Raw genomic sequence first — 26439 nt, forward strand, 5'->3', positions numbered from 1 at the left:
TCACAAGATTAAGTTGCATCTCTGACATGACATAAATACAAAGTCACAATATGAATTTTCTGTCATCCATAATCTCAATCATTTTCATAAATTGCTAGCCATATAAAGCCTAATTGTCTCTTATTACATCCAGAAAGATGGTACAGTGGGTGTGGTAGTCTCAAATTGTAGGGATTTCCTCATGTGGTTGTATACGTGAGCTAATGGGGTCAGGAAATGTAGGCTGGTCACAGATAAGGTTAGCTTTGAGGCATGAGACTTTGCCTTGGAGAGAATTTGTAGGCTGCAAGCGACATCTGCACTGTCACTCAAACACAGAAACATGTTTCTTCTCTCCTGTGGACACATTAATTCAGTAAAACTGATAAGCCTTTTACTCAAGGGAAGGCCTTTTTGAATTTTAAAGAAACAGTGTCCACTTTGACAGTAAGCTCTGAGGTATTTTTAACTTCTCTCTATTTAGGCTCTTTGTGAGACGATGATACACTTTGCAGGGAAGGAGGAAAGAGAGAGACTTTCCATTAAAAAAATATAAAATGCCATAAAAATGAAAGTTTATATTAACATGACACTTCCCCATTTGTTGCAATATTTGGTTTATAATATCAGGGTAAGATTTTTCCCTCAGTTACCCTGGTGTAAAGCTGGAATAATTCTATTGTCATCAGTGGAGATTCTCCAGGTTTACACTTGCATAAATGAGGGTAGACTCTGGCCCTATGCATTTAAAACCAGGAGAAAATCTAGAAGTAGTGCATTTTAAAGTAAGTACAATAGGGTTTTAAGTAGTTTGATACATATTATTTCAGGCACACTTAAAGCTACTCCTCTACCATGGTTACTAGTTCTCTGCAATATTGCTTCACCCAGTGTTTGCAGAGAGGAAAGCATAGCAAAGCTTGCGACAAAACTGCATGATATGCCACGTTGACCATTAATTAAAAACTTGTTTACTCTACCACATAGTCGTCTGCCCTCAGCGTACCCATTGTGGATAAGTTTACCGTGCGAGGGATTTACGGTAGAGAACGTGTGGCGAGCTTCATGATCCGCAGAGAAAATGACAAATAATTATCTTGTCTCAGACCCCAATCAACATCAACCCAGGTTTGATTAACCACGAAGGCAATGGAGCCACCTGAATCAGTTTCATACTGGACATGGAATTTGTGCTGCAGCAGAATTTCAGTGGCGTTTGAGACAGGCTACCATGTTGGTGTGGGGAGCCACAAACCATGGCACATATTTTTGAGGACTGCAAACCAACTCCGCTTCCTGGAAGTCCTCATGCCTTGACCATCGTTGATAAGAACGCTGTGGCTTGGCTTGACCGGATTGCATATGCCAAATAAATAAATAGGAGGTTGATACACAGCACTTCAAAGTGCATTATGTTGTGACACAAATAAGCCTTTTTCTTTTAATCAGACTGTTTCACACTTTCTTGGTCTGTGATACTAAGCATAAAATATTAGAATGAAGCAACAGCAAATTCCTATTAAACATGCAATTTCTAGATGTCTAATACCATTTTACAAGCCGTATTTTAAACTTTATCATTCTTGGCAGTCTTATCCCAGATTTTTAAATTAATAATTTATTTTTGTGATTATTCTGTATCCTTATATTAGATTTAAACAGATGGGAAAACTAGACATTTCAGGAGTCATTTCATTCTCTCTCTCCTCTGGCCTGTGCCTTTCAAATGCAAAAATCATTTCCATCTGAAAAGGTCTGTGGTTACTCTCTGGGTTTCCACAAGTGCCCTTCAGTCTATAAATGTAACATAAGCCTATTAGAAATTAGCTTTAATTTTTCATTGACTTAATTTCAAGTGAGTTGATAAGATTTTAATGTCATTCTGTGCTTAAACATTCTCTCTTTGATGGGGCCCTTTAAGTATGGTTCTTGCTGATACAAGGCAAATTTTCAGAAATCTGAATTATGAAGTTATATCAAAGACTTCACTGATGTCCTGCTATTAATTATGTCAGTGGCATTCCTTGACCAATATCTAGGCGGCCCCAGAGTCTCATCTAAAGCAGACTTAGTTGTGTTTGTCTTAAGCCAAATCGGAACCAAATTTAGGGCACAGTCCAGTTTTGATACCTCGGTGGGAGCAGAATCCGAGTACAAGAAGATAATGCATATTGACTCGAGTGAGACTACACTTGTGCTTAAAGGTAAGCTATGCAGGATCAGGGCCATAAATAGGGAAAGTATGAACATAATTTAGTACAATTTTAATTCCTTTTGGTTTTCATATGTAGCCAGATTCTTATCTGGTGTAAGTAGATGTAGCTCCATTGGTTTCATTGGAGCTATGCTGACTTAACCCAGCCAAGGGTATGGCCCAAAAAGTTTAACTTGGCGCTAGATATTTGCAACTATTTTCTCTTAACAAACACAAATGTATGTTAAACACAAGTTTGAATATGTGTATGGGAAGTTATTCTGTAAGTAGATCTGAATAATAGTTATGAACTGTATAGTGCCTTAAATACTGAATGTCAGAGCGCTGTGTTTTGGAAGGAAGGAAGAAAGAAATGAAAACAATTTGGAAAACAACTAGCAAGCTGAAAATTTTCATGTACATTTTTGATGAAGAACTTTGAAAAATGTAAAATATCTGTTTTCTACACACGCAAAAAGAGAGAAATAATTGAAATTCACTAAACATTACTCAGTATAAATCATTTTCCCAGTTCTACTAGTAGACTAAGATCCTGCCAACCACCTTCCCAGGTCATGAGTTATTGTAGGGGTTAAACAATAAAAGGGCTGGACAACAGTTTAAATTGTTACCTTTAAAAAGCTCCTCCCTTGCCAGCTGATGGATAGCTTGGTTCTGCCCCATTTCATTCCTGCTGCTCCCTGGCCAGAGGCCATGCCAAGAGTATGGGGTAAGGTATAAAGGAAGGGTACTGAAAGGAATGGGCTGAAATTGACTCCCCCCAGAACCCCTGTCCCTTCATCATCCTTTCTCCCTGGTGGCCATAATCTCTCTCTCTCCTCCCTAGTGAGCCCCAGAGAGTAACCCTGGAAATGGGCCAATGCTTAAGGCAGAAAGAAAACCTTCAAAGTTTGTACAAATTCCCAGGTTTCCAGGCTTTATAGCTGAACTGTTCTATAGCTCATTGAAAATGGTGGTAGGAGTGGTGCTCCATAGAGGTGCAGTAGGCTGTAAATGTGTTACGATCAGAAAAACACTTACAGTAATGGGTGTTTATATCCCCCATGCACTGATGAGAGAAAAAACAATTTAATCTTTCACTGGCTGCTGGAGCAAACCTTGTGCTTCATCATTTAGGGCCAGGCTATGGAACCGTCGCTCTGACTGACGAGCTGTAACTCACATGAGTAGCCCCATTGACTTCAGTGGGGCTACTCACTTGAGTAAATGCTCACCAGCATGAATATCGGTCCCACAACGTAGTACTTAGGAAGGCTTCTTGGCTGGAATGGCGCACTGAAGACTACAAAGAATGTGACGGCTGTTTCCTCTGTAGAATAATTTCACTGTGTAAAAACAAAAATCGCTTCTACTCTGCAGACTTCACAGTGGTTATCAATTACTAGTGTTTTCCTTTCCCTTTAAGGGAGATCCCGTTTTATTTATTTCTATCTCCTGCTCTTCACAAACAGAATTTTCTGGTTCTCCGGCCTTCCAGTAGCTGAACAATTTTGTCCTTTTGAATTTTACCCTGGTGTTTCTGATTGGATCTGAGTCAGCAACCCAAGGCAAGTCTAGAAACTGGAATAAACAGAGAGATGTGGGAGTGGGGGAAAGGAAAGCATCAAGAATTCTTTACGCCATCCTGTTTATGTGCTACCATAATCCCTTCTGAATGGATGGTACAGCGCTAATCAGACACAGTTCTGTCTAGTGTTCTTATTGAATTTTCTTTTACCTAATGCAGACAGAAGCAGCAGCATATTCAGTACATAGCAAAGCATGCCGATCCAGTCTGTAATACAAAACAGATTGAAGCAGATGTTATAGATAAGATAAGAGTATAGCCGTATTAAATGAACAATGGGAGGAGAGGAGGGAAGGATAAGGAGATTATTATAGATGATCTGAGACATTTGCTTTGATTGTTATGTATCAGAAAATTAGCATGCCCAGATTTTGGTGAAACCTTTTTCTGTTCTGATCTTGATGGCATCTCCTTGTAAGTTAAACACATTGGGCTAATTGCACTCTGACTTCCTTTTGCTGTCCCACTGAAGACAAGGGGATGGCAAAAAAGCACAACTCAGTCATTGCAGAACTTCACACGCTGAGCTATTGAGCAGACTTGAGCACCTTTGCTTAGGTGCCCGGTTCTACAGTTAGGGGCAAACACTGGCACCTAGACACGAAGGCCCAGATTTTTAAATGTATGTGGGTGTTGATCCACTCAGCCTTGCAACATCCTGCTGATTTAGGAGCCTAAGTCTCATTTCCAAAAGCAACTTGAAAGTCAGTGGTCTGTAGGCTTCTAAATCAGTTGGGTGTTGCAACACTGAGTGGAGAAACGCCTAGATCCCTTTAAAGATCTGGGCTTAAGGGCCTGTTTCAAAGCCCACTGAAGTCAGTAGGAGAGTTCCAGTTCAGTGGGCTTCATGGGGTGAGGCCTTAGACTGGGTATTTGGGTGCCTGAGTGCTCAAGACAGCTCCCTGGTGTGAAACTGGGTGCCAGTTATTGGGGCATATGGCTGCTTCCTAAGCATGGTGCAGCAAGCAGGTTGCCCCACATGGTAAAGGCAGGACTGTGTCTTGTGAAGGCACATTTCCCACTGGAGCTAAAGCCACACAAGGCAGTATCTGGCCCTAAGTCAGCAAATAAATACATGTCTAAAACAGTCTTTCAGCCTGTGGTCATTAGGACATCTACCAGTTTTTTAAAGTGGATATTATTATGGTTTCAAGGTGTGTCCACAAACTAGCATTAAGAATTTTACTGCTGGAGATAAAGGTCAGCTGACAACCCAGAAAGTCAGGCGTGAAACACCAAACTTCAGGCCTCCACTGTATTTCCTGCATAAATTTGATGCCTGTTTGTTCATAGAAAAGCAGTTCTTTCCAAAGCTATTTAAATGCCAAGGATAAGAGATTATTATGACATCATATCATACTGAGAGACAGGTGGAAAAGAGTGAAATGTTTGTGTTGGATCCAAAATGTCTATGGAAGTCACGCCTGTCATTGCTAATTCACGTTACATCTGTCTTTGGATTGTGATTATTGAGAAAATGTTGAAGACCTCATTCAGAGAAATAATTACAGTTCTACATCAATAGATATATAGTTAAACCTACTTCCTATAATTTATCATCCCCAGAAAATAATTACTCTGTGCAGTACATGGATCCTGCTGCAGAAGCTATTGTCAAGTGAATAGATTGGCCCAAAACAGGACACTGGCTCTCATTTATTCGGTCCACTTTTTCTCCCCTCTTTGTTCTTCTGGAGGCAAGGTAGAAAAACAATAGTAGTCTTCTTTAAGAGCGAAAGATACAACCACTGAGCATGAGCAATCTGGAGTGAGAGTCCCCGGTAGCAACCTCACGGCACCATTCACAGGCACTGAGACACCCGTCTCTGGCACCAGATGAGCAGCACTGCTCCCCGGTGCAGTACCGCTCGGCACCACTGTGGACGTCTAGGTCTAGGTCATCTGACTCCGAGGCTGACTCCTGCTATTCGAGGCGCAGCCGGTACCATTTGGACAGCCGCAGTCACAGGCAGTACGCTAGTATGGTGCTGTGGCAGCTGCCGGCACAATGGTCCTTTTGGACCTTGTGGGCCTACCACCAGGCCAAGGGCTCTTTCTCCAGGGGCCTGCAGTCGGTGGCCTCTGAGGGACGCGCACCCCCACCAGCCAGGAACCATCCTTCTCCTTGGGGTTCCGAGACCACGTCGGCTCGTGGCACTCTGCGGAATCCAGCTTCTGCACCTGCGCCCGGCACTGAGACTGCAGTTGACACTGAGAGCCATGGGGCTGATCAGGACGACAACAGGCAGCGGGAAGGCCAGGAGGGCACGGTGCCGCCTCTGGCTTCGTCGACTTAGTCACCTGATGAAGCAGTGACAGGATCTTCTGCCTCTGGATTGCCCCTGGAGTTGCAGGCGGAGGAGGTGGGTTGAGCCTGAGGGGACCCCATGGTTGACTCAGGCACTAGTGGTGCGTTCCACAAGGGCACAGGTCTCCTCAGCGGCGTTCCTAGCCCAGGTCCCAATTCAAGAAATCCGCAGAGTGGCAACTTTGTCGTTGGTTCATATGTTCACCTCTTATTACACCATTACCCAGCACACCAGAGACAATTGCAGCATTCGGCAGAGTGGTGCTCCAGTCAGCGATTCCATAACTCCGACCCCACTGCATAAGTAAGGAGTCACCTATTTAGAATCGATAGGAGCAACTACTCAAAGAAGAATAAAACGGTTACTTACCTTCTTGTAACTGTTGTTCGTTGAGATGTGTTGCTCATTATCCCCCCGCCTCCCCTCTGTTGGAGTAGCCAGCAACAAGTAACTGAGGAGACGCCGGATCGGCAGGGTCATATATTCACTGCCATGAAGGCACCACTCCAGGGGACTCCACAACCAACCCAACGGCTGCTGCAAGGGGAAAAACTTGCTGACAACTGTGCATGTGGCACGCACACCTAATTGGAATGGATAATAAGCAGCACATCTTGAAGAACAGCAGTTACGAGAAGGTGAGTAACCATTTTTATGAGAAGGTGCATAAGTATTTTTTCTTTTTCATGAGCACGAATCCCATCTTTTCAGTGAATGTTCCTTTCCCAGAGGAAGCATTGGCACCAGAGGGTTAATGCAGAATTAGTGCCGTGGTTAAAGGCACTAACCGTTCCCTTTTTGTTCAAATTCTCCCAATTGCAGAGAGTGAGATTCTCATTGCGCGGCCTAAGGAGTATGATCCCCATCTCACCCAGGCCTGGGTTCAAGATGGGCCAAACACTGATGAAATGCAGATCAGCAGGTGTTTTGGCAGTTATAATGAAGTGCCCTGACGGAACCCTGAACAGAGACTGCGTATCACATAACCACCCTGGGGCTGCTTCGTATGAGGGCGGTCATGCTTGCCTTTTATGCTAATAATAAATTCTGCCCTTTTAAAATAATAATTAAAAATCAGCATTTCACCCATTTGGTTCCATGTCTGTTGAGAAAGGTTTGTTTATTGGGTGTAAATGACTATGCAAGGCTCTCTGTACCACTCAGGCCATGTGGTGTATGTGTTTGAATATCAGGGTTGGAAGGGACCTCAGGAGGTCATCTAGTCCAACCCACTGCTCAAAGCAGGACCAATCCCCAGACATATTTTTGCCCCAGATCCCTAAATGGCCCCCTCAAGGATTGAGCCCACAATCGTGGGTTTAGCAGGCCAATGCTCAAACCACTGAGCTATCCCTCCCCACTGGCAGAGTGGTCATACAAGACCACAAATACAATCAGCCCGCTCAAATGCAATCATGGCAACAGGCATTGAGATCATTGACTATGCAGATCCAGTGACCCTGGACACTCCTATACCTCAATGGCATAGAGGGGACAGTGGCCAATACTCCATTTTGCAGGTTGGCTTAAGGGCTGGGATCAAGATTCATGCATTGGCCCCCAACACCTGTGTCTTTTGCTCACATACAACTGATGACTCTGGCTTTATGTAAGTGACCATGAATTTCACTCACTATATATCCCCAAATCATTGTTTGAGAAGCTCTTGGTGTGCTACCAGGGAAGCGTGATTTTATTCTCACATCAGCAATTGCAACAAGAACCTTGTGCAGTAAGTCATTTCTTAGCATTCAGGAAATTGGGTTTATGAGTGGAACTGCCTCCTGCAGCTTTGAGAATGTATTCTTATGGTAGTTGTCTTCCTAATTTGTGCATAACAAATGTGAAATGAGGCATTTGTTCATAAATCACGAACCTTTGGTTGCAAGTTGAAATTATGCTGAAATGTGTGGAATTCAGCATTTTTTTTAATAATTCTGGGAATTACATATTGAACACTAATTGCTTATCAAAAATATTCATCTGCAAATTTCTAAGTAAAGATTAAAGTTTTACATTAAGGAAGCTTCATGCTCCAGTAACTCTGATTGTAAAGTAGCTGGGGGTGATATACTCAACCTTACTATATTGTCAGATTAGGGAAGTGTAAACTAAGGTGCTTCTTCAGCAAAATTCCATACAATGCACATGCCCAGGTTCAAATTTAACTGCTTGTTTTCACTTGCAGTGCAAGGTGGGTATTATTTTTGTGCCTCCAAAAGAGAAGTCTTCCAGAAGAATTACTTTAGAAATAATACAAAGGGGGTTCTGTAAAAATGTATTGCAGAATCTTTTCAATGGACTTTTGAATATTAATAAATAAGAGGTGTAATGTGTGGAATTTGTCTTATACAAAGGCTGTTTTTTCCCCTTCTACATTTTGTTAGAACAATCAGCCTCACAATGACTCATTGCCTCAGATAGGAAGGAGAAGACATCCCTCATTAGTCATTACTTAGGCAGAGTCTTTTCTGCTGCAAAGAACATCTATGGCATTCTAATTCAGCTACTTTTAAAGGAGAGGAGTCAATGTCATTCTTTCTCAAACTTTGGGAAAAGAGACCAGAAATAATGCTGCTTAATTGTCTCCATTTATAAATAGCCCCTCCGCAGGAGGGGAATTGTATTTTTAATACTGCAGTCAGGAGGAAAAGGCACCCATCCTTCTAAATGTATGTCTTGGGTTTAATTCTGGGAGCTCAAACGGGGGCATTTAAAAATATAAATAATAAGCATGTATAGTGTGTAAATATAAAATGTACTTTATTTTATTGAACTATTTATAATACGTTATATACTTACTCCTCTCTCTCTCTCCCTCACCTAAACAAGCCAAAAGATTTTTGTTATGACTGCAGCTTTCCCTTGTATTATTTAGCTCATATAAATTCCCCTGTTCTTCTAGTCCCTTGTCTTTATATTGAACCCTTTTTGTTTGGGTTTGTGTATTGAAATGTGAAGCGGGGGAGTTTTTACTATGGGGTTTTTCTTGTATCTTAATTTGTTTTGTTTTGTTTTTTTAAGTTGTACAGCCTTGGTTGTGGCTTTTAAATAAAGCTATGAGTATCTATTATTAGAAACCCCATTTTAAAATGAACTTTTAACTTTCCACCCCTGCCAACCTTTGTTAAGATTTTCAAGGAAGGTTCATCATAATCATGTGATTAATCTTCAGAAACAGGAAATGTTGGCTCTGTGATATTTCTCAGAGAGTATTTACTTCAGAGAGTTATAAAATGATCTTGAAACTGCACTGTAAGTGTGTTTATAATGACTTTTAGCTGATTTAATAATCCTCAACATTTGGTGACGGTACAGATTACAGCTTCACAAATGCAGTACATTACCTGTAGCATCCAGATGAAGATATCAGAGGCATAGGAAATTACTTGGGATTGTATTTATCCTTAGTAGTGCATTAATCCAGCCTCTGGCTGAGGCTGGATCTTTCAGCATCTTTGTCTGCATTTATCCCATTATGCAGTGGGAACATGTGCATGGATGATAAAGAACTTCTTCATGTTGAAAAAGTAGCTGGGGCACATGTACACCATCAAATCTTGGTGCAGCAGTTGTAAAACACCTGGTGTGGTAATGCTGTTAGGAGAATTTTTAAGCCAATAGAAATTTTTCATATCGATATCTACAATGTGCCAAAGCTAATACCACTTCTTACTGCTGGCAGCTCTTTATGTCTCAGCTCCTGATCTAGCAACCTTTTACTCACCTGAGGAGCATTTAGTCATGCAGGTAGTTCTGTTGATCTCAGTAATAGGTCCTAGTTGATCTCAGTGGGCCTATTCGCATGAGTAAGGGCTCCTCACGTGGGTAAGGGTTTGCAGGGTCAGGTCCTTAGTTAGTTTGATTCAGGTGTCTATAGAGACACAGCACAAGATTGTATTTAAATGTCACCGGTGAAAACAATACTAAAGAAATGCAGCTTTTAAGTTCCCTGGCAGGGTTTTTCTGCACCTTTGAAGCTTTGATTGTCATAAGAATAAATGTCAAACAATTGCCTTGGGAATAATTTGAGGCTGAATTTGCAATTGCCAGTCTCCACTTGTTTACATGTCAAATTGTGTGCCGACAGACTCCTGCCCACATGTCATTGCTTGCAGGATCAGGACATTAATGTATTAACATACAGACCCTCTGTTGAAAACACAGCAAGCTCTGGGGTGAAATATGGCAATGGTGCAATAACACAGACACTATACAGCGGTTTAGGACAGAAAATGACAAATATACTGGATATAATTGAATCTAAGTACAGTGGGGAATTTGAGAACTAAAGTATTTTCATGGCGCTATGATTCGTTTTTCTTTTTCAATCTTTTATTTCACAGCAATGGTTTTGTGACCAGATTTCAACGGACTCTTTATTTCAAGACCTATTATTTGAGATACTTGGTGATCTTTAAAAATTGTTAGTCCTTGATCCCACCAAAGATGACTAAATTATGTCTACACTGCGGCTGGGAGTGAGGCTCCAGCCTGGCCAGACAGACTTGCCTTAGCGGACCTTGAACTAGCATGCTGAAACTATCAGTGTGGACGTACGTACGTTGCGTTTTGGATTGCAACTCGGACTCTCAAGAGAGCCCAGGCTGCCACATCCACGCTGCTATTTGTAGTGTTCTTGCTCTAGCTCCGCTGGTATGAATCTGCCTATCTGGGGTGGGCGGCTTGCTCCAGCTGTTGGGGTCGACATACCGTAGGGCTCAATCCTGCAGGATTCACTGCTGTGCATTTTGAACCTTCAACCTATCAGGCAGGTAGGAGAATAGTTATTTTCTAGCCAGGCTCCCTTGCTTGCTCTAATACCCTGTAAGTTACGAGCCTACCCGAGCATCTGTTTTATCAGCGAACTGAATGAGCCGTGCTGAAAGCTAATGTATCCATTTGCATTCTGTAGGCATCCATTGTGATAATGTATGCGCACAGGGCCGCTGGGGACCAAACTGCTCCATCTCTTGTAACTGTGAGAACGGGGGATCCTGCTCGCCAGAGGATGGGACTTGCGAGTGTGCGCCAGGATATAGAGGACCCATGTGCCAGAGAAGTAAGACTTTCCATTTCTGCGGTGGGCGAGGTGCTTCTGAAGCAAAGCAAAGCAAAAGAGGAAGAAAGAGAGGCCCAGAAAAGGCCTGTGGTAGTAAGGGGAAGAGATCTCATACCAGTGTGCTCCTGCCTCATGTACCCATTCACCCATTAGGGACTGCCCAGACCACAAAAATGATTGTAGCATGGTAATTCAGTTCCTGGAGGGCAGCGTTCTCAAGAGAATACCAGATGTTGCATTATTTTGGCTCCATAAGCGGGTCTAGAGAATAAAAAAGGAATCCACAGGGCAAGATATTATTGTTTAATAAATTGTTTAGATGTAGGCAGAACCCGAATGCACAGCCCCCCAGCAATAGCCAGTCCCCCATTGTCCTTCCGAAGAGCCTCACTGACATAGTCAGTTGTGGGGGGTGGGGGCGGCAGGTACCGCTGTACAATGCTTTATCTGACATTCCATAGCCATTAGGAAGGGGACGTTTATTGCTGGAAAGGCGCATCCTCTGTGGGTACAGAACTCAGGAAGGTTTGGGGCAAAAAGGAATTAAAAGTTGTGCCAGGGTAACTGTAGGATGCTCTGTTTTGGGATTCAGCGAAAGAGCACAGGCTGGGCACAAACAGAAATGGGAGAGAGGGAGGAGCTTTTTATGCTTATTTTTATTATTGTGCTTGAGTGTCACATGAGGTCCAGTGAACAAATGTAAAAGACTCTGGAAGTAGAGATCATCGTCCGTCCAGCACAATGATCAATGGAAGTCAGATTGGGCTTGTTATATACTGAAGAGTGGCTAGTCATTGGCTATCAAAATAATTGGAACTGACATGATGTTGCCACAAGTTAGTTTCAAGAGCCTGCACTCTAGAAAAAGAAACACACAGGCTAGATATCAACCTGGAATAGCTGCAGTCTCCTGCTGCATATTAAAATGTGCCAAGGAGATAAAATCTTCTCATTTGCCTTATCTAGAAAACCATTTCTCTTCCCCTGTACCTCTCATTTGACACTTAGCAGGGCTGGCTCCAGACCCCAGCGTGCCAAACGCGCGCTTGGGGCGGCGTCCCACGGGAGGGCGGCAGGCGGCTCCGGTGGACCTCCTGCAGACGTGCCTGCGGAGGGTCCGCTGGTCCCGCGGCTCCGGTGGAGCATCCGCAGGCATGCCTGCGGGAGGTCCACCGGAGCCGCGGGACCAGCGACCGCCAGAGCGCCCCCCGCTGCGTGCCTCCCTGCTTGGGGCGGCGCAAATCCTAGAGCCGCCCCTGACACTTAGTAGCTCTTCATACATCTGTGGAGACCACACACCATTTTCTTGCTATCTAAAGAGAGATGGATTCACTTTTATTAATATCTTTTGCTGCGGTACCCCTTCACACCCACTGTCCAACCCCAAATCACATGCCTCCTCTGATTTTTACAGGCAACACTTGCCACCAGCACACACTCATCTCTAAAAATAATTTGTAGCTGCCAGTTTTTATTTAAAGCCCTTATAGTGGTGACCTCTGTCACTGCTGTAGTTAATGGCCTATAAGCATTTTCATTAAAACCCCCTCTTTCCGGGTGCTTCAGCATATCTGTGCCGCTGTAAAACTCCTCTCCAAGGCTGACACATGGCACTCAAAGCTTCAGGGAATTGGGCAGGAAATTGTATTACAAGTTTGAAGCCCTAAGAGTGCAAAAGCAAAGGAAGTTAATAGTTTCTGGCCTTCCTGAGCTGAAAAACAGCTTAGTTTTATCAGCTGAAGGCATGGAGGGCATAAGGGGCAACTCCTGTCCCCAGAGCACAGCTCCAGTAATGAGGCTGTGCTCTGACAAGGTCCACAGGGTACTTGTGGGAAGAGGAATTCTTCCCTAAGTCACAGAGGGAGTCCGTGGCTATTCATGCAGTAGTTCCCAAGCCTCTGAAACCCCCTTCTGTGGTGGAATGGCTAGAGGATCCAGCTCTCTCCCACACTGACCCTACAATTCCCAGGGCTCCGTCATGCAGTGAGCCTCTAAAGAGTACAGCTCTGAAGCTGCAGCAGAGTTTGGCCTCCCTAAGCGTATTCTCAGAATCCTTCCCCTTCAGGAAATTCAGAGTTAGGGATGGAATCCAGGGCTAAAGGGCAATTTTGCAAAAGTGGTACCTTCGTACTCAGCCGGTTTGCTTTCGGTGTGTATTCAGAATAACTTCACTGACAAAAAGATTGGATAGTTGTTAGCCCTCCAGAACCATCTGGGAGAGGGATTCGGATTGCTTTATGGCTACGGTCTCATCAACAGAATTAGCAGCTAGGTCTCAACTGCGGAATCTGTAGTAACATAAGGACCTCGATCCCACAGTGAATTTATGAGCTGGCAGAGAAGTCATCATTTGGCTATAAAACTGAGCCAGTGGGGAATCTCATGAGTAAAAAAGGGGAAACACATGATGTAATTTTTGCATTTTTCTTCCTGCAATTTACACTCAGAGTGTGTCTGCCTGTTGCAGGGTTTTCCATACACCATGTGCTTAAGAACAATAATGCAGGTTTAGAAAAGACACTTAGCCCTAATTCTGTTTTTATTCATTTGTGTGCAAATCCTACAGTGTTTTTTAAGTTTTAAACAAGTTAAGCGCGCAATGTCTGGACTAATCGATATAGGCGTCTGTTGTGATTGCCCATGCAAATGGGGCAATCTTGCATGTCGCTACCATAATTACCCTTTTACTCTCACAGTTACCTTTGTTGGGTGCTGCCACTGCACAAATTAGATGCCCAGTTGCGCATGTGTTCTGCATCTAATTTGTTTAGAAATCAGGCACTTAATGTGGGGGGGTATAAGTAACGGAAAGCAATTTCTGATATATTTTATCTGATATTTTTAGAAATTAAATGAGGCTGTTTGCCTTAGCTTATGGCACAGGCCGAGAGCCCTTATAAAACTGATTAAGGGAGAAGGTTCTGATCTTAAAGTCTATGAGAAGACCTCTGAACTCCAGTGACTACTTGATCTTGTTCTTGCTTTAGTTTGTTCACCTGGCTTTTATGGGCATCATTGCAGTCAAGCATGTCCCCCGTGTGTGCACAGCAGCGGGCCTTGTCACCATGTTACTGGACGTTGTGATTGTTTGCCTGGATTCTTTGGCTCACTCTGCAACCAAGGTACCGATCCCAAGATACTCTCATGCCTACTTTTTCCTACATTTATGTGCAAGGGACTCTTTGCAGCAAGAACTCTTACAGACCGTTTTCAAGTTATCTGCTTTGTTCTTTAGTCTCAGCAGTTTAGATCACAAGAAACTGTTTTACTTCACGGGTGAAATGCAAATGGGTACTTAGTCATCTTTTTGTAAATATGTTGTACTCTGACATGCATAAATAAAACAGTTCTGCCGCTCAATATTTAAGCGCATATAAAATGTGACACTTTCTGTAAATAAATCTGCTGTTCCATCATTTCATTTTCCTTCTGTTAATCCTAGTGTATCCTAAAGGGACGATGACACTTTCTAGTACACTTTTTAAACGCAAGAGGCTCACATCAGTTAATATAAATATAAAGGCCAACATGCTGAAACTTGGGTACTTAAATCTAAATAGAGGGCCAGATAATTCATGCGACCCGTCGTGGCAGTGAACAGCACCTGGCTCCGTGAATGGTGGCATTGAAATCAGGTATTACTGAACACAAGGAAAGGAGGCAGGAAATTTGTTCCGGGGCACTTAAATTAGTGGCTTGATTTTTCAGAATTGCAGAGTGACCCCAGCTCCCATTAAAGTCAACTGCTGAGCACCTTTACAAATCCAGCCACTCTTATTTAGCTGTCTGATTTAGGCACCTATGTTTGAAAATGTTGGCCTCAATTTTTTAGTTGTATCCTACACCACCTGCAAAGTCACTGCCATGTTGTGCAGGACCTGATTTATTGCCTGCTTCTATGAGTATTTTCTACAGATAGATTTAATAGAGATTACTCTTAATGGCTACTGTTCTGGTTAAGTTGCAGGCCTTGTAAAAAATTGAACTGACACTTTTTAATTACCTGTTTTTCAGTGAGTTACAAATTACAGACAGTACTTATGCAAAATCATTAAACACAGGTTAAATATAACTGTATGTTTTCTTTTCCCTATGCTTTATATTCAGCTAACCAGTATACCAATTGATGTATTAGAATAAACATACTTCAGTCAATTTGTCCATTTTATGTGAAAAGTTAGCCAAATTTCAAAGTGTAGAACTGGACTAATTATCTGGCTAATAAAACTCAGTTTTATTTTTGTTTAACTGTTGAGTACTTCTGGGTTTACTTTGAAATGTTGATCTATCCAGCAGAATCACTTTAAAATATTAATGTCCTAATTAAAATCAAATTGTGTTGCAATTTGTCCTAATGAGTTATCGTGTAACTTTATATTTCTAAAGAGAAGAATGCTAGTTAATGTTTTTCTTTTAAAAATAATGTGAAACAAAGATTGTACTTCATATTATCACTCTGCATTGACCTTTTTCTAGCTATCAAGACATTTTTTCATGGTAGCACATACCTACAGTACACTCTGTAACATCAGAAATTCCATGTATTGACACAGTTTTACTTAGAATTCTAAGCAGCAAGCAACTGAGCAGCTGTTTTTATAAATATTTTTCATAACCATGTAGCAAATTGGATTGATGATACATTACGGCTGCCAGAACACACCTGACATCTCAGTGGGACTCTTAGTCCCACTTCAGAGCTTTTATAACTAATTAACATCACAATCAGGGTTGTTCTGCCCACACAATACTTGCATATAGAGGCATTAGTAGTCCTTATTTCAGAGCTGTGTTTAAAAATATCTTGAAGCTAATAATAAATGTTTGTTTGGTGCTCACCACTTGAAAGGAGAGTCATCATATTAGAGTGTAACCAGGTTTCCAAGCCTAAGGAGAGCAACCATGTTAGCAGAATAGTTCTTCTGCTCTTTCTGTGTTAACATCCTTTAGTACATCATACCAGTCTCCGAGCTGGAGGAAAGACAAGCAGATGCTCACACGATCCCACCGCTAGCCTCCATCTCCCATAACCGGAAGTTTCACCTGTGTGATGTGTAGCCTGTTGCCTGTGTCAGTGTCAGAATTAGTATCACAAATCTATTCTCAGGCATTAGTGTTCCATATTGCAGAGTAAATCAGCTACATTTTTAAGGAAGCTTTTTGAGAACTGTTATTTAATTTTAAAAAAATCCAGTTCTCATTGAAGTGATGCTACATCTTAAAGATGCAATAAAAATATTGAATTGAAGTACTGTGAATAGAGCATGGGATGGAATAATGGGACAGAACACAGGTTGACAGAGCCTTTTAGTTCTTTCTGCGGCTTGCTGGTTTTTCTAACTTTTTTTCTTTTTCTTTGTTCTGTGTAGTTTTATCTCTTTTCATTTAGAGGACTATTCTGTTTAGTACATAATTTGAAAGTCATCTTTATCCCTCTTGGAGATAAGTCTGTAGCTAGACTATATGCTATTGTCCTCTTCACCATGCTTAGGTTTCTGTGGTAGTAAGGGTAGAGGATGGTATACTGAGCAAATGAATCACAGCTCAGGATTTCAATCTGCGACGGATTCACATTCAGAATAGATTGAGGTCATCTGCAGTGAATGCATATAAGGAAGTGAGAATAGTTGAAATGGTAAAATAGTTGAATAATTCAGAGAAGTGCCTTTTTTGACATCACTATTATTTACAAGGATAGAAGTCCAGTTCTGTTTGTTACATTCTTCACAGAGATGGACTGTGTGTTTTATCTTGTTTTGAACAGACATCTGTTTTTGTCAGGGAGCGCAGCCAATAAGAACCCAACAATTCATTCATTGTGCAGAATAAGACAAATACTGAGCAAAGCTTTCCATCAGTTTTAATGTTAAAGATTTTCTATAATTTTGCAGGAGGTTAAAGACATACCGATCTATTCATTTTTATATTTCTTTGCCTACACTGCAGAGAAAAATCAGACATAGCTTTTTTCCCCATCTTCTTGAGTAAACTGCGCTTGGTGAACCTATAGGAATAGTTTTGGTTTGTTTTAATTTGTGGAAAACCTCTTTTAATAAAGCACATACAGGCATATCTAAGACTTTTGTTGTGGTCCATTGATAAACATGATTATTTTTTATGATTTTATCATAATGGTAAAACTTAGCTTACAGTGATGGCTGCGCTTGTAGATCGCTAGATAGATGCTGACTGAGAGAAGCCTGAATTTTCAGCTGTAGCACTTGTGCTTCCTTGTTTTTTTCCAGGCTTACATGGTGTAAATATTCAGGCCTTGTTGGCTTGTCATGCCTTTCCGTTATCCTCCTAGGGCCTGATTCTGCAAGGTGCTGAGGGTCCCAACTCCCATTGACTTTGCTGAGAGTTGGAAAGCTCGGGAGAGATTTTCAAAAGTGCCTGAAGGATTTAGAAGCACAAGTTCCATATCTCCTTCCTCATGTCATGTTGAGATTTGCAGGATTTAATGCAGTGTTGTTGTCACATCAGTCTCTTATATCATGAAAATAATTTTACATTTCTTCACATGTATACGCTTAGTTGTACGGCTAGTGATCTTGTGAAGGGGGATTGTATATTATAGGCAAACTCCCTGCTGGTTTGTATGCTGCTGTGCATCCCAATATGAGAGACTTACACTCTGTGCATTAATGACTTCAGGTACTCAGGTTGTGTACCTTTCCACCTAAGACATCAGTGCCAGGTTAAAAAGAAATGTTTTCAATTCCTCGTAATATGCATCACATTAACGAGACTCCCATTCTTGGGCCAAGCAGGCAGAGCACAGATAATTGGTGTGTCAATAACTTCCAGCACTCTGCCGAAAGATGTGCAGTATTGTTCTTCTGTGTTCCAAAGATTTATTCACAGAAAGCTTGCAGTAGCATGCAGGGCAGATGCAGTTAGCTCCTCAGTGTAGCTTCCAGCTATATTCAGTCCACATTTGTGGATCTCAACGTGAATAAGTCTAGCCTTCTTGAGACTATTGTGCTAGGAGATCCCACCATTAAGACTTTTTTTTCCTGATATTCAGCGTAAATTGTTCCTTTCCTTAATTTAATCCCAATCATTGTAGAATCAAATAAATGTAGGGCTAGAAAGGACCTCAAGAGGTCCTCACATGCTAAAGCAGGACCAAGTATACTGAGATTGTCCCTGACAGATGTATGTCTGGTTATAATCTCTTGAGCCACCTTAACAGTTCCATCCCTTCTTTGGAGTTTTCTTCCCTCTGTAGGCATCATTTGGCCGAGTTCTTAAATCAGTCCCTTCTCCCCCCTCAATTATGTCTCTGAATTCCCTTCCATTTGTTTTTCTGGTACTGCAGTGCCTACAACTGATTGGTCTGCCCCCTCCCTTTAATTTCTTTCAGTTATTGTAATCTTGGGTGTTACTGGTAACCACCTTTTCAATCAAAAATATGGGTTTTGAGATGCCAATGTTACAAGAAGGTGTTTTATACCCAGAATGTTGCCAGCCAAAATGGACTTGGTTAGCGTCTTCCTTTTTAGGGTTTTTTTGGTTTAGTTTGGGTTTTGTTGTTGTGTTTTTTGGAGTAAGAGTTGTCCCTGTTTGACTTACACCCTTTCTAGGACAGGTGAATATCATTATTACTTGTAACCAGTAATTGCTAGCCATTAAGTCATATTATTTCCTAACACTTGTGTCTTGTATTTCTACAGTGTGTGCCAGTGGACGGTATGGGAAGAACTGTGCTGAGGTCTGTCAATGTACCAACAATGGCACATGTAATCCTATTGATGGAACTTGTCAATGTTTTCCGGGATGGATAGGGAAAGACTGCTCTCAGAGTAAGCACAATTTTGGTTTTTACATATTTTATTTGAGTTTTAAATGTGCTAAAGTTGAGGACAAAAATGATATTTCCAGGGAAATCCCTGAAGTGTTCTAGCAGCCAGTGCTTTATTCTCTTTATAGCTTATTTCTTTTAATTAATCTGTTAGCTTTGGCTTGAATTAGCTTCTGCACTGGAATTTGCATGGATAGTTACTAGCTCCTATGATTGTATAGCAAGGTCACAAGCTCTTCTCAGTAAAGAAAGATCCATGCTCTCTTTTAATTTCTAGTTGAATTCCATTTTTAATCACTTTCTTTCACCTATTACATGAGAAATTATTAGCCAATAAATGTTTTCAGGTGCCAGGCCCACACCGTTGAGAAATTCAGAAGATGATATATTCCTATTAAATGTAATTTAATTGTAAAAGGCAATGTGGGTTTGGAGGGATGCGTGGCTTCTTGCTGAAAATTGCCCAGGTAGAAGATTGACATTTGCTGATCCCAAAGTGTCATTTCCTGAACATGTTCCTTAATTGAAGACAGATCACAGTGGGAAGCAATATCCTACCATTCTGAAATGTTACTTCATATTCAGGATACGACTAGCATATTAGACAGCATTCAGAATAAAATATATTAAACTTCGGGTGATAAAGTATGAATCGGATAAAAACAGATGGCTGTAATTTTGCTATTATTGTGTGTCTTCCACAGGCAGAATATTGCTGTCACTCAGAAAAATAAAAAAGGCTGTAAACTCCATGGATTGTTCATTATATTTAACCGTGTAATTGGAAAATGACTGTTAGCGTCTGTTAACCTTGAAAAAAAATTGGGTTTTTTGCTTTCTGAGTGGGACCTGATGGTTTCTTCGGGGTTAGAAAATGTGAAAGTTACCAAAATGAACTCGGCATTCTAGCTGGTGTCGTTCTAGGGCTGTCTACTGCAATCTCTGAAGTCAATAGGTAAACTCTTCCACAAAGAAATGGGATTAGACCTCCCAAACACTGAGAGTTACTTGGGGCGGCTGAGAGGGAGAGCCGCAAAGGAGATGGTTGTGGCTCCTGGATCCCAAAGCCAGTTCTAAAGCAGCTGGAGAAGCGTGCAAGTCTCCTCTCACAAAGGCAATGTAGCCAGATGGGCATTTCTGCTGGATTCTATGTGAATGCCTTGCACCAGATCCTCCCCTAACTTGCACCTTGTGAATTCAGTGATCTTTTCTGCGGTTTAAGTCATCTTTCCTGTGTATCCTGGCCACCCACTTAGGTAGGTCTGTCATACACCAGAACCCAGTTATTTACCTTCCAAGCTGCAGCCAGTGGAATTTCATGGGCTGGCTAGCGCGCAGAGATTTGTGTACAACATATGTGGCAGCATGGCTAACTCTACAAACCCTAACACAGCGGTTGTATCCCTCTCTCTCAAACTGAGCGCCCACAACACAGAAAGAGGGAGAACTCTGCATCCACTCCCATATCAGGCGGCATGGAAATGTTCACCACTGCTGTACATTCAGGTTGCCTGTGAACTATTTCTTGCCTTATAAATTCTTGTCTTCAATATGAATCAATGGGAAGTGTCTTGTTTTTTCTTTGAAAGGCAGCAAAAATACAGGTGTTATGCTGAAGGGTTATTAACCGGTTGGATCTTTTTACCTGGTACTAATAACTATGTGACTTACCGCAGTCACAGGAGGAGGCTTAACATGCTAACTTTTGAAAAAGCATGAGCATACTTGAAGACCTTAGTTTATCTAACAAAAATCCTCATAAACGTACACAGTCGGATGTTATGGATTTGAATTTACCCTTCACGTTCTTTACTTTTTTACAACATTTCAGTACTGCTCTGTAGTACAAACTAGGTCAATAGTTTTAGTACTTGATTGCAAATCAAATGTAAACCATGAATAGCTGTGTTGTATTATGCAGGAATTCCAGAATATGAGGGGGGAAATTAAATTACTTTCGTATCTTAAAACTCTGTCTAAATTGATTCTGTAGATAAAGCCACTGAGGCAATAAGATTGAATAGAATATTTAGAGCAATATGCTGTCTGGATCACGGAGATGTACCTATCTCATAGAACTGGAAGGGACCCTGAAAGGTCATTGAGTCCAGCCCCCTGCCTTCACTAGCAGGACCGAGAACTGATTTTGCCCCAGATCCCTAAGTGGCCCCCTCAAGGATTGAACTCACAACCCTGGGTTTAGCAGACCACTGTAGCACCTCACAACTTTAATGTGTTTCTCCTCAGAACACACCTGTGAGGTAGGGCAGTGCTGTTATCCCCATTGCACAGATAGGAAACTGAGGCACAGAGAAACTAAGCGACTTGCCCCGGTCACACATGAAGCCTATGGCAGAATAGGGGATTGAACCAGTGGCTCCGAAGTTCTAGGCCAGTGCCCCTGCACATATGGATCAAAAACCTTGAACCTACAAATTGACCTGGCTGATGGACCAGTGTACCTGGTATGTAGCTCCATTGATTTCACTGGGTGTAAGGATCTCCCAGCATGGATCAGGTTGCAGGATGTGGGCCTAAATTTGAAGAAGGTTTTCCTTGGCTTGAAGCTAATTGCTGTTGTCATGAAATCCCTGTATTAGAAAGTAAGCTCTGCAGTGTGTAGGAGGCTGTCTTTGTATCTTTGTGCAGCACCAAGCGTGTTGTCATCGCTTAACAACCATTAGTAATAATCACCTGTTAGTCTGAGTTATTAATTGCACTCTCTCTCTCTCTGTAGCTTGTCCAGCTGGTTTTTGGGGACCAGATTGCTTTCACACGTGCAACTGCCACAACGGAGCAATGTGCAATCCTTCCGATGGAGAATGTAAATGTACCGCTGGTTGGACTGGGCTCTACTGTACTCAGCGTAAGGCTTTTAGAGACACTGTTCACCTGTCGGTGAATCTACCAGAGTATATGCTGCTACCTTGTGTCAGTTCCGGGCATTACAACACTGTGTGTTAATACACACGCTAGCATCTGCGAATCATTTTATCTTATCACACACAAAAAAGGCCCGTCAGTATTGAAGGTCTCTAATAAAAGGGCACCAGCCACATAGTTTTGTGACTTATTTTCATATTTTCACAAGCTGTAAGTAAGATCCAGGCCTTTAAATGCCCTGATATCTAGAGCCTAGTCCAGACAAAAATACAGCAGGCTTCTCAACCTGTCAAGGCCAGGTTTCAAGCCTTGAGCAGGTTCCTGTAAGAGAGAAGGTGCAATTCTGGAGGGCATGCAAGAAGCTCCCGTCATTTGCAAATAACTGATTGATCTGTAGCCTTTAAGATAGTTTCTCTCTGTAACCAACTCTTTAAAAGTACAGTTTATATAGATGGTCAAGTTTTCCTTTGAATCACTAAAGAGGCAATTCTGAAAGATGCGGGGCAACACTGTCCAAGAACATTGACGGGAGGTTCCTCCCTGCATTTAGAGTAACAAAAAATATTATTAAACATATGTAGACCTTAAAACCCTTTGTACTTTTAATGCTACTAAGTTTATGTGTATTTCTGATTCTTTCCTTGTTCTGATTTTTGACAGGTTGCCCAGCTGCCTTTTATGGAAGAAATTGTGCCAATGTTTGTCAGTGTCAGAACGGAGCAGATTGTGACCACATCACTGGGCAGTGCACATGCAGAACTGGATTTACGGGCAAACAGTGTGAGCAAAGTAAGCAGCAACGTTTCTTCATTTTCCATTTCTCCTGGGGGGTTTTTCCCTTTAGAACCTTGGTGGAAATTATAGATTTGGCACTGCTCGCAATTCAGCTTGAAAGAGGTTTGCTGTAATAAACATATTCCCTGAATTTCTTTGAAAAACTGGGAATTATTCAGGCTGATCACTAATCTTCTCTTTGTTTTCTACTGTAGTTTGTCAGGTTTAAAGGAATGGAACACAGGTTTGACCCCCAAATAGAAATCAATACAGAATGACAGGCTTCCTGGAGCATTTCTGCCTTTGGGTTCTAACAGTGCCAGGTTTCCTGGAGCTTTATCTGTCTTGGGGTTCTAACTTGGCCCTGGGCAGTCAGTCAAAAATTGTGCTTTTTCTTGACAAAATGCTTGCTAAGTAGCAAACTATGGAATAATCTGATGTTTCCAAATATAATGCTTTTTAAAATTAAAATACTCGTAAGTCATGGAGGGTTAACAGAGATGGAAGAGACCTATGAATTCATGGAATACATCCTCATGACAGTCAGGGATAGTCTCAGTTCCTGGAGGCAGGTCTATCAGATATTAAACTGATACTGCACTTGGTCCTTTGAGGCATATCAACCTGTTTGTGGGACTGTGGAACAGTACAGCGAATTCAGTGTAAAACTGGGAGAGCTGGATGAAAAAGGAGTGGGGGTGGGGTGGGGTGGGGCAGTCCTTCCTAGTAAGAAGCTACAGGCATGATCTCAAATTTGTGCTCAATGATTTTTGCCTCCTGGAGTCCCTTCAGTGTTATCCCAACAAGTCCTGTATCTCACTCAGTACACAGAGCATTTTCTGCGGCGCTCCTGTTAGCACTATTAAATAATGTGACAGATTTTCAAGAGCTCATGATGCAACAGCTGCGGCCACAGTTGTGTATGCAAATCAGCTAGTTAGACATGCAGTCAGGAAGCAGTACATGCAAATGTGAGGTATTGCAGACCCAGTGGTCATGTGCTCATTGACTTTTGGAATGTGTGCATCGTTCCTAGATAACCCTTGGCTTTCAGAGTGACACGGACTGTAGTGTGGTTTGCATGCCACTCATTTCATGCTATGGAAAGCAAAGAATGCAGGCTCTCCTTAGCCACAGGGGAGCAAAGGGCCACTAAAGCAGAAATGTCCAATTTGTGAGCCTTACAAATGACCGTCTTTGCATCCCAGGGAGTGTTGGGATGTCAGGACAAAACCTGATTGGCAAAGCTGGCTCTGAACCATTCGATGCTATCCCGAGCTGTAGCCGTCAGGAGGGCCTCACTGCCCAAGCAGCCGATTCACACACAAGAGTTTTAAGAAACAGGAGGCGGCCTGTCAAAAAGAGACATTTCTATTTATCTTTCTGCCTTCCTTCCTTAGGGATTTCTGTAGCACCCGTCGCCCTCTGTAGCACCCAGTCACCTTTGCAGCGAAGCATTTTCACCAGTCTTCTATGACTTAGATGCCATGGGGGGAATTTCCAAAGGCGCGCAGGGCAGTTAGGGCCCTGACTCTCACTGAAAGTCAGCGGGAACTGGGCACCGAGGGCCCTTTTATGCCTTTGAAAATCTCCCTCTAGTGAGTTGCCAGCACTGCCGGTTTGGGGAATTCTTTACTGCCGCTAAGGGGTGTTCACTGTGCACCACCCTATTGCTGCCCCACACCGGCAGATGTCACTGCTACAATGCACCAGGCCCAGCTTGGGCAGCAGGACTCTTACAGAAGCAGCAAAGAATCCTGTGGCACCTTATAGACTAACAGACGTTTTACAGCATGAGCTTTCGTGGGTGAATACCCACTTCTTCGGATGCAAGTCACCCTCTGACCTCCATAACCAATATGGTTTTACAACAGCTAGAGATTAGAGATGAGTTTTAGGCACTGCCTTGGGCAAGGGGTAGTGTGCAAGCAGCCTCAGGTGACATCGTGCCTCAAGGGCAGCCCTCCGAGTAACAAGTCCTCCCCTGCTTCCTCCTTGCGTCCATGGATTAGTAATTTATTCCTGGTGTATATTCTTGCCAGCAAGAAATTGACTGCTCAGTTATTCTGCCCAGTAACTGAGGTCTGGGTGGGAAGAAGCAAGGGGCTCTGCCCACTCCCTTCCCCACCCTGCCCAGGGAGGTGGCAAGCAGAGAAGTTGCCTCACTTACTCCCATGTGCCTGGACCCAAGGTCCAAGTAGCCCACTTTGGGGATTTTTGCTCCTTAGTCTGAGTCAGAATGGAATCTAACTGAGCCATGGCGCTTTACACTCTGTTTTTGTTGTTTTTATTTCTTGTGTTTCATTGGTGTGAACCTAAGGAAAGTTTCGCTGTTATGGTGAAACTAGATCCAATGGACAATAGCCTGTTACCAGTAGCTCAAGTAAGTGCATGGCAGTATTGGAAGGATGTGCATTGAACTAGAGGACTGAGTGAGTGTTTAACAATGGAATTCAATGACTTTGCAAGGATGCTGGCATTGGTGATTGTAATTGCCGTCAATTTCTTCCCGGCATATTTAATACCAAGGGCCAAACAACTTCTTCTAACAACAAAGAGTAGGGTAGGGTATCCTGCATGTGTTGTACTTGAATAATTACCAGCTTGTCTAATGTAGTAAATCAGAAGAGAATTCCCACCCACTTATTTGAATTCCGAATATACGGTGAAATCCAGCTCATCTTCCTCATGACATTAGCCCAATTGATTTCTTTGCTTGCATACTGGTGTGCGCCTAGCTGATATTGTAGAGACAAGATGGGTGAGGCAATATCTGGACCAGCTTCTGTTGGTGAGCGAGACAAGCTTTTGAGCTCGCACAGAGCTCTGCTTCAGATGATATTGTAACATTTCTGCCAGAATTGCAAATAAAATCCTAGAAAATAATATCCGCGAGCTTCTAAGTATGTGTTCTTTTATTCATCCTTTTAGATATATGTGTATATATTGATGAGATGCATTAATATGTTTGCCTGTGTGTGCATGCAAGAACATGTGTAACTAGTTTGCTCAGTATGCTCAGTTAAAGATGGTGTACAAGAGGCTCATTGCCATCTTAGTTGTCCATTTGTATGCACACTTATTGCAACTGCGCATGCAGTAGGAACATAACCACATAGGAAATTCCATACTGGAACAGACCAGTGGTCTGTTCAATCCAGCATCCTGTCACCAATGGTGGCCAGTACCAGATGCTGCAGAGGAAGATGCAATAGGCATTTATGGGGTAACCTGCCTTCACTGAAGGCTTCCTTCTCCCCCATTAGTCAGAGCTTGCCCTATGCCCTGAAACCTAAGGGCTTCTGATGCTTCCCAAACTTGTTTTTATTTTTAATAGTTACAGTCACTCTCCATGTTCTTGATATCCTTACGAAAGGGTAAACATTCTTGGGACCCTGCAAAGATCGGACACCGTAATTGAAGCATACAAATCCAAATACTGTTTTTGTACCTCATTCTGAAAACCTAGCCTTTGAGTTGATATAAAACTGTGCACTAATTAGAACAATTTTATTTTTCTCATCTAGAAATTTGCATGCATAATGCGAGAGAGAAACAATTGTATAACTTATTAAATGTGTTATGAATCATTATACAGATACTGGCTAATATTCAATACTTAATATCAACGTTTGGCTACAAGAAGTTACTTATCTAAGGTTGACATTGGGAAGGTAGCATCATGCTGTGACATTTGTTCATAGTAAAATATAGGAAGTCATATCTTAAAACCAGTAACATTTATTATAGAGAAACATAGCAACTGTATATATATATTCAAGAATGCGCCTTCTCTATATAAAGTAGTAGGAGTTGCCAGAACTTGTTTACGGGCTTTCTTTCAAT

At 42.1% G+C, this 26439-nt stretch overlaps 1 protein-coding gene across 6 annotated transcripts in view; it reads left to right on the plus strand.

Annotated features, from left to right (window-relative positions):
* Positions 1–26439, plus strand: part of MEGF11 (multiple EGF like domains 11) — a 293791-nt gene that overhangs the window by 224573 nt on the left and 42779 nt on the right. For all 6 annotated transcript variants that reach the window (XM_039492980.1, XM_039492981.1, XM_039492982.1 and 3 more), the window contains 5 exons: positions 10986–11132; positions 14120–14254; positions 18809–18937; positions 21674–21802; positions 22480–22608. In XM_039492980.1, the coding sequence (XP_039348914.1) occupies positions 10986–11132; positions 14120–14254; positions 18809–18937; positions 21674–21802; positions 22480–22608 (669 nt within the window). The remainder of the gene's footprint in view (positions 1–10985; positions 11133–14119; positions 14255–18808; positions 18938–21673; positions 21803–22479; positions 22609–26439) is intronic.

Source organism: Mauremys reevesii, linkage group 10 (genome assembly GCF_016161935.1).
Source record: "Mauremys reevesii isolate NIE-2019 linkage group 10, ASM1616193v1, whole genome shotgun sequence".
Classification (NCBI taxonomy): domain Eukaryota; kingdom Metazoa; phylum Chordata; order Testudines; family Geoemydidae; genus Mauremys; species Mauremys reevesii.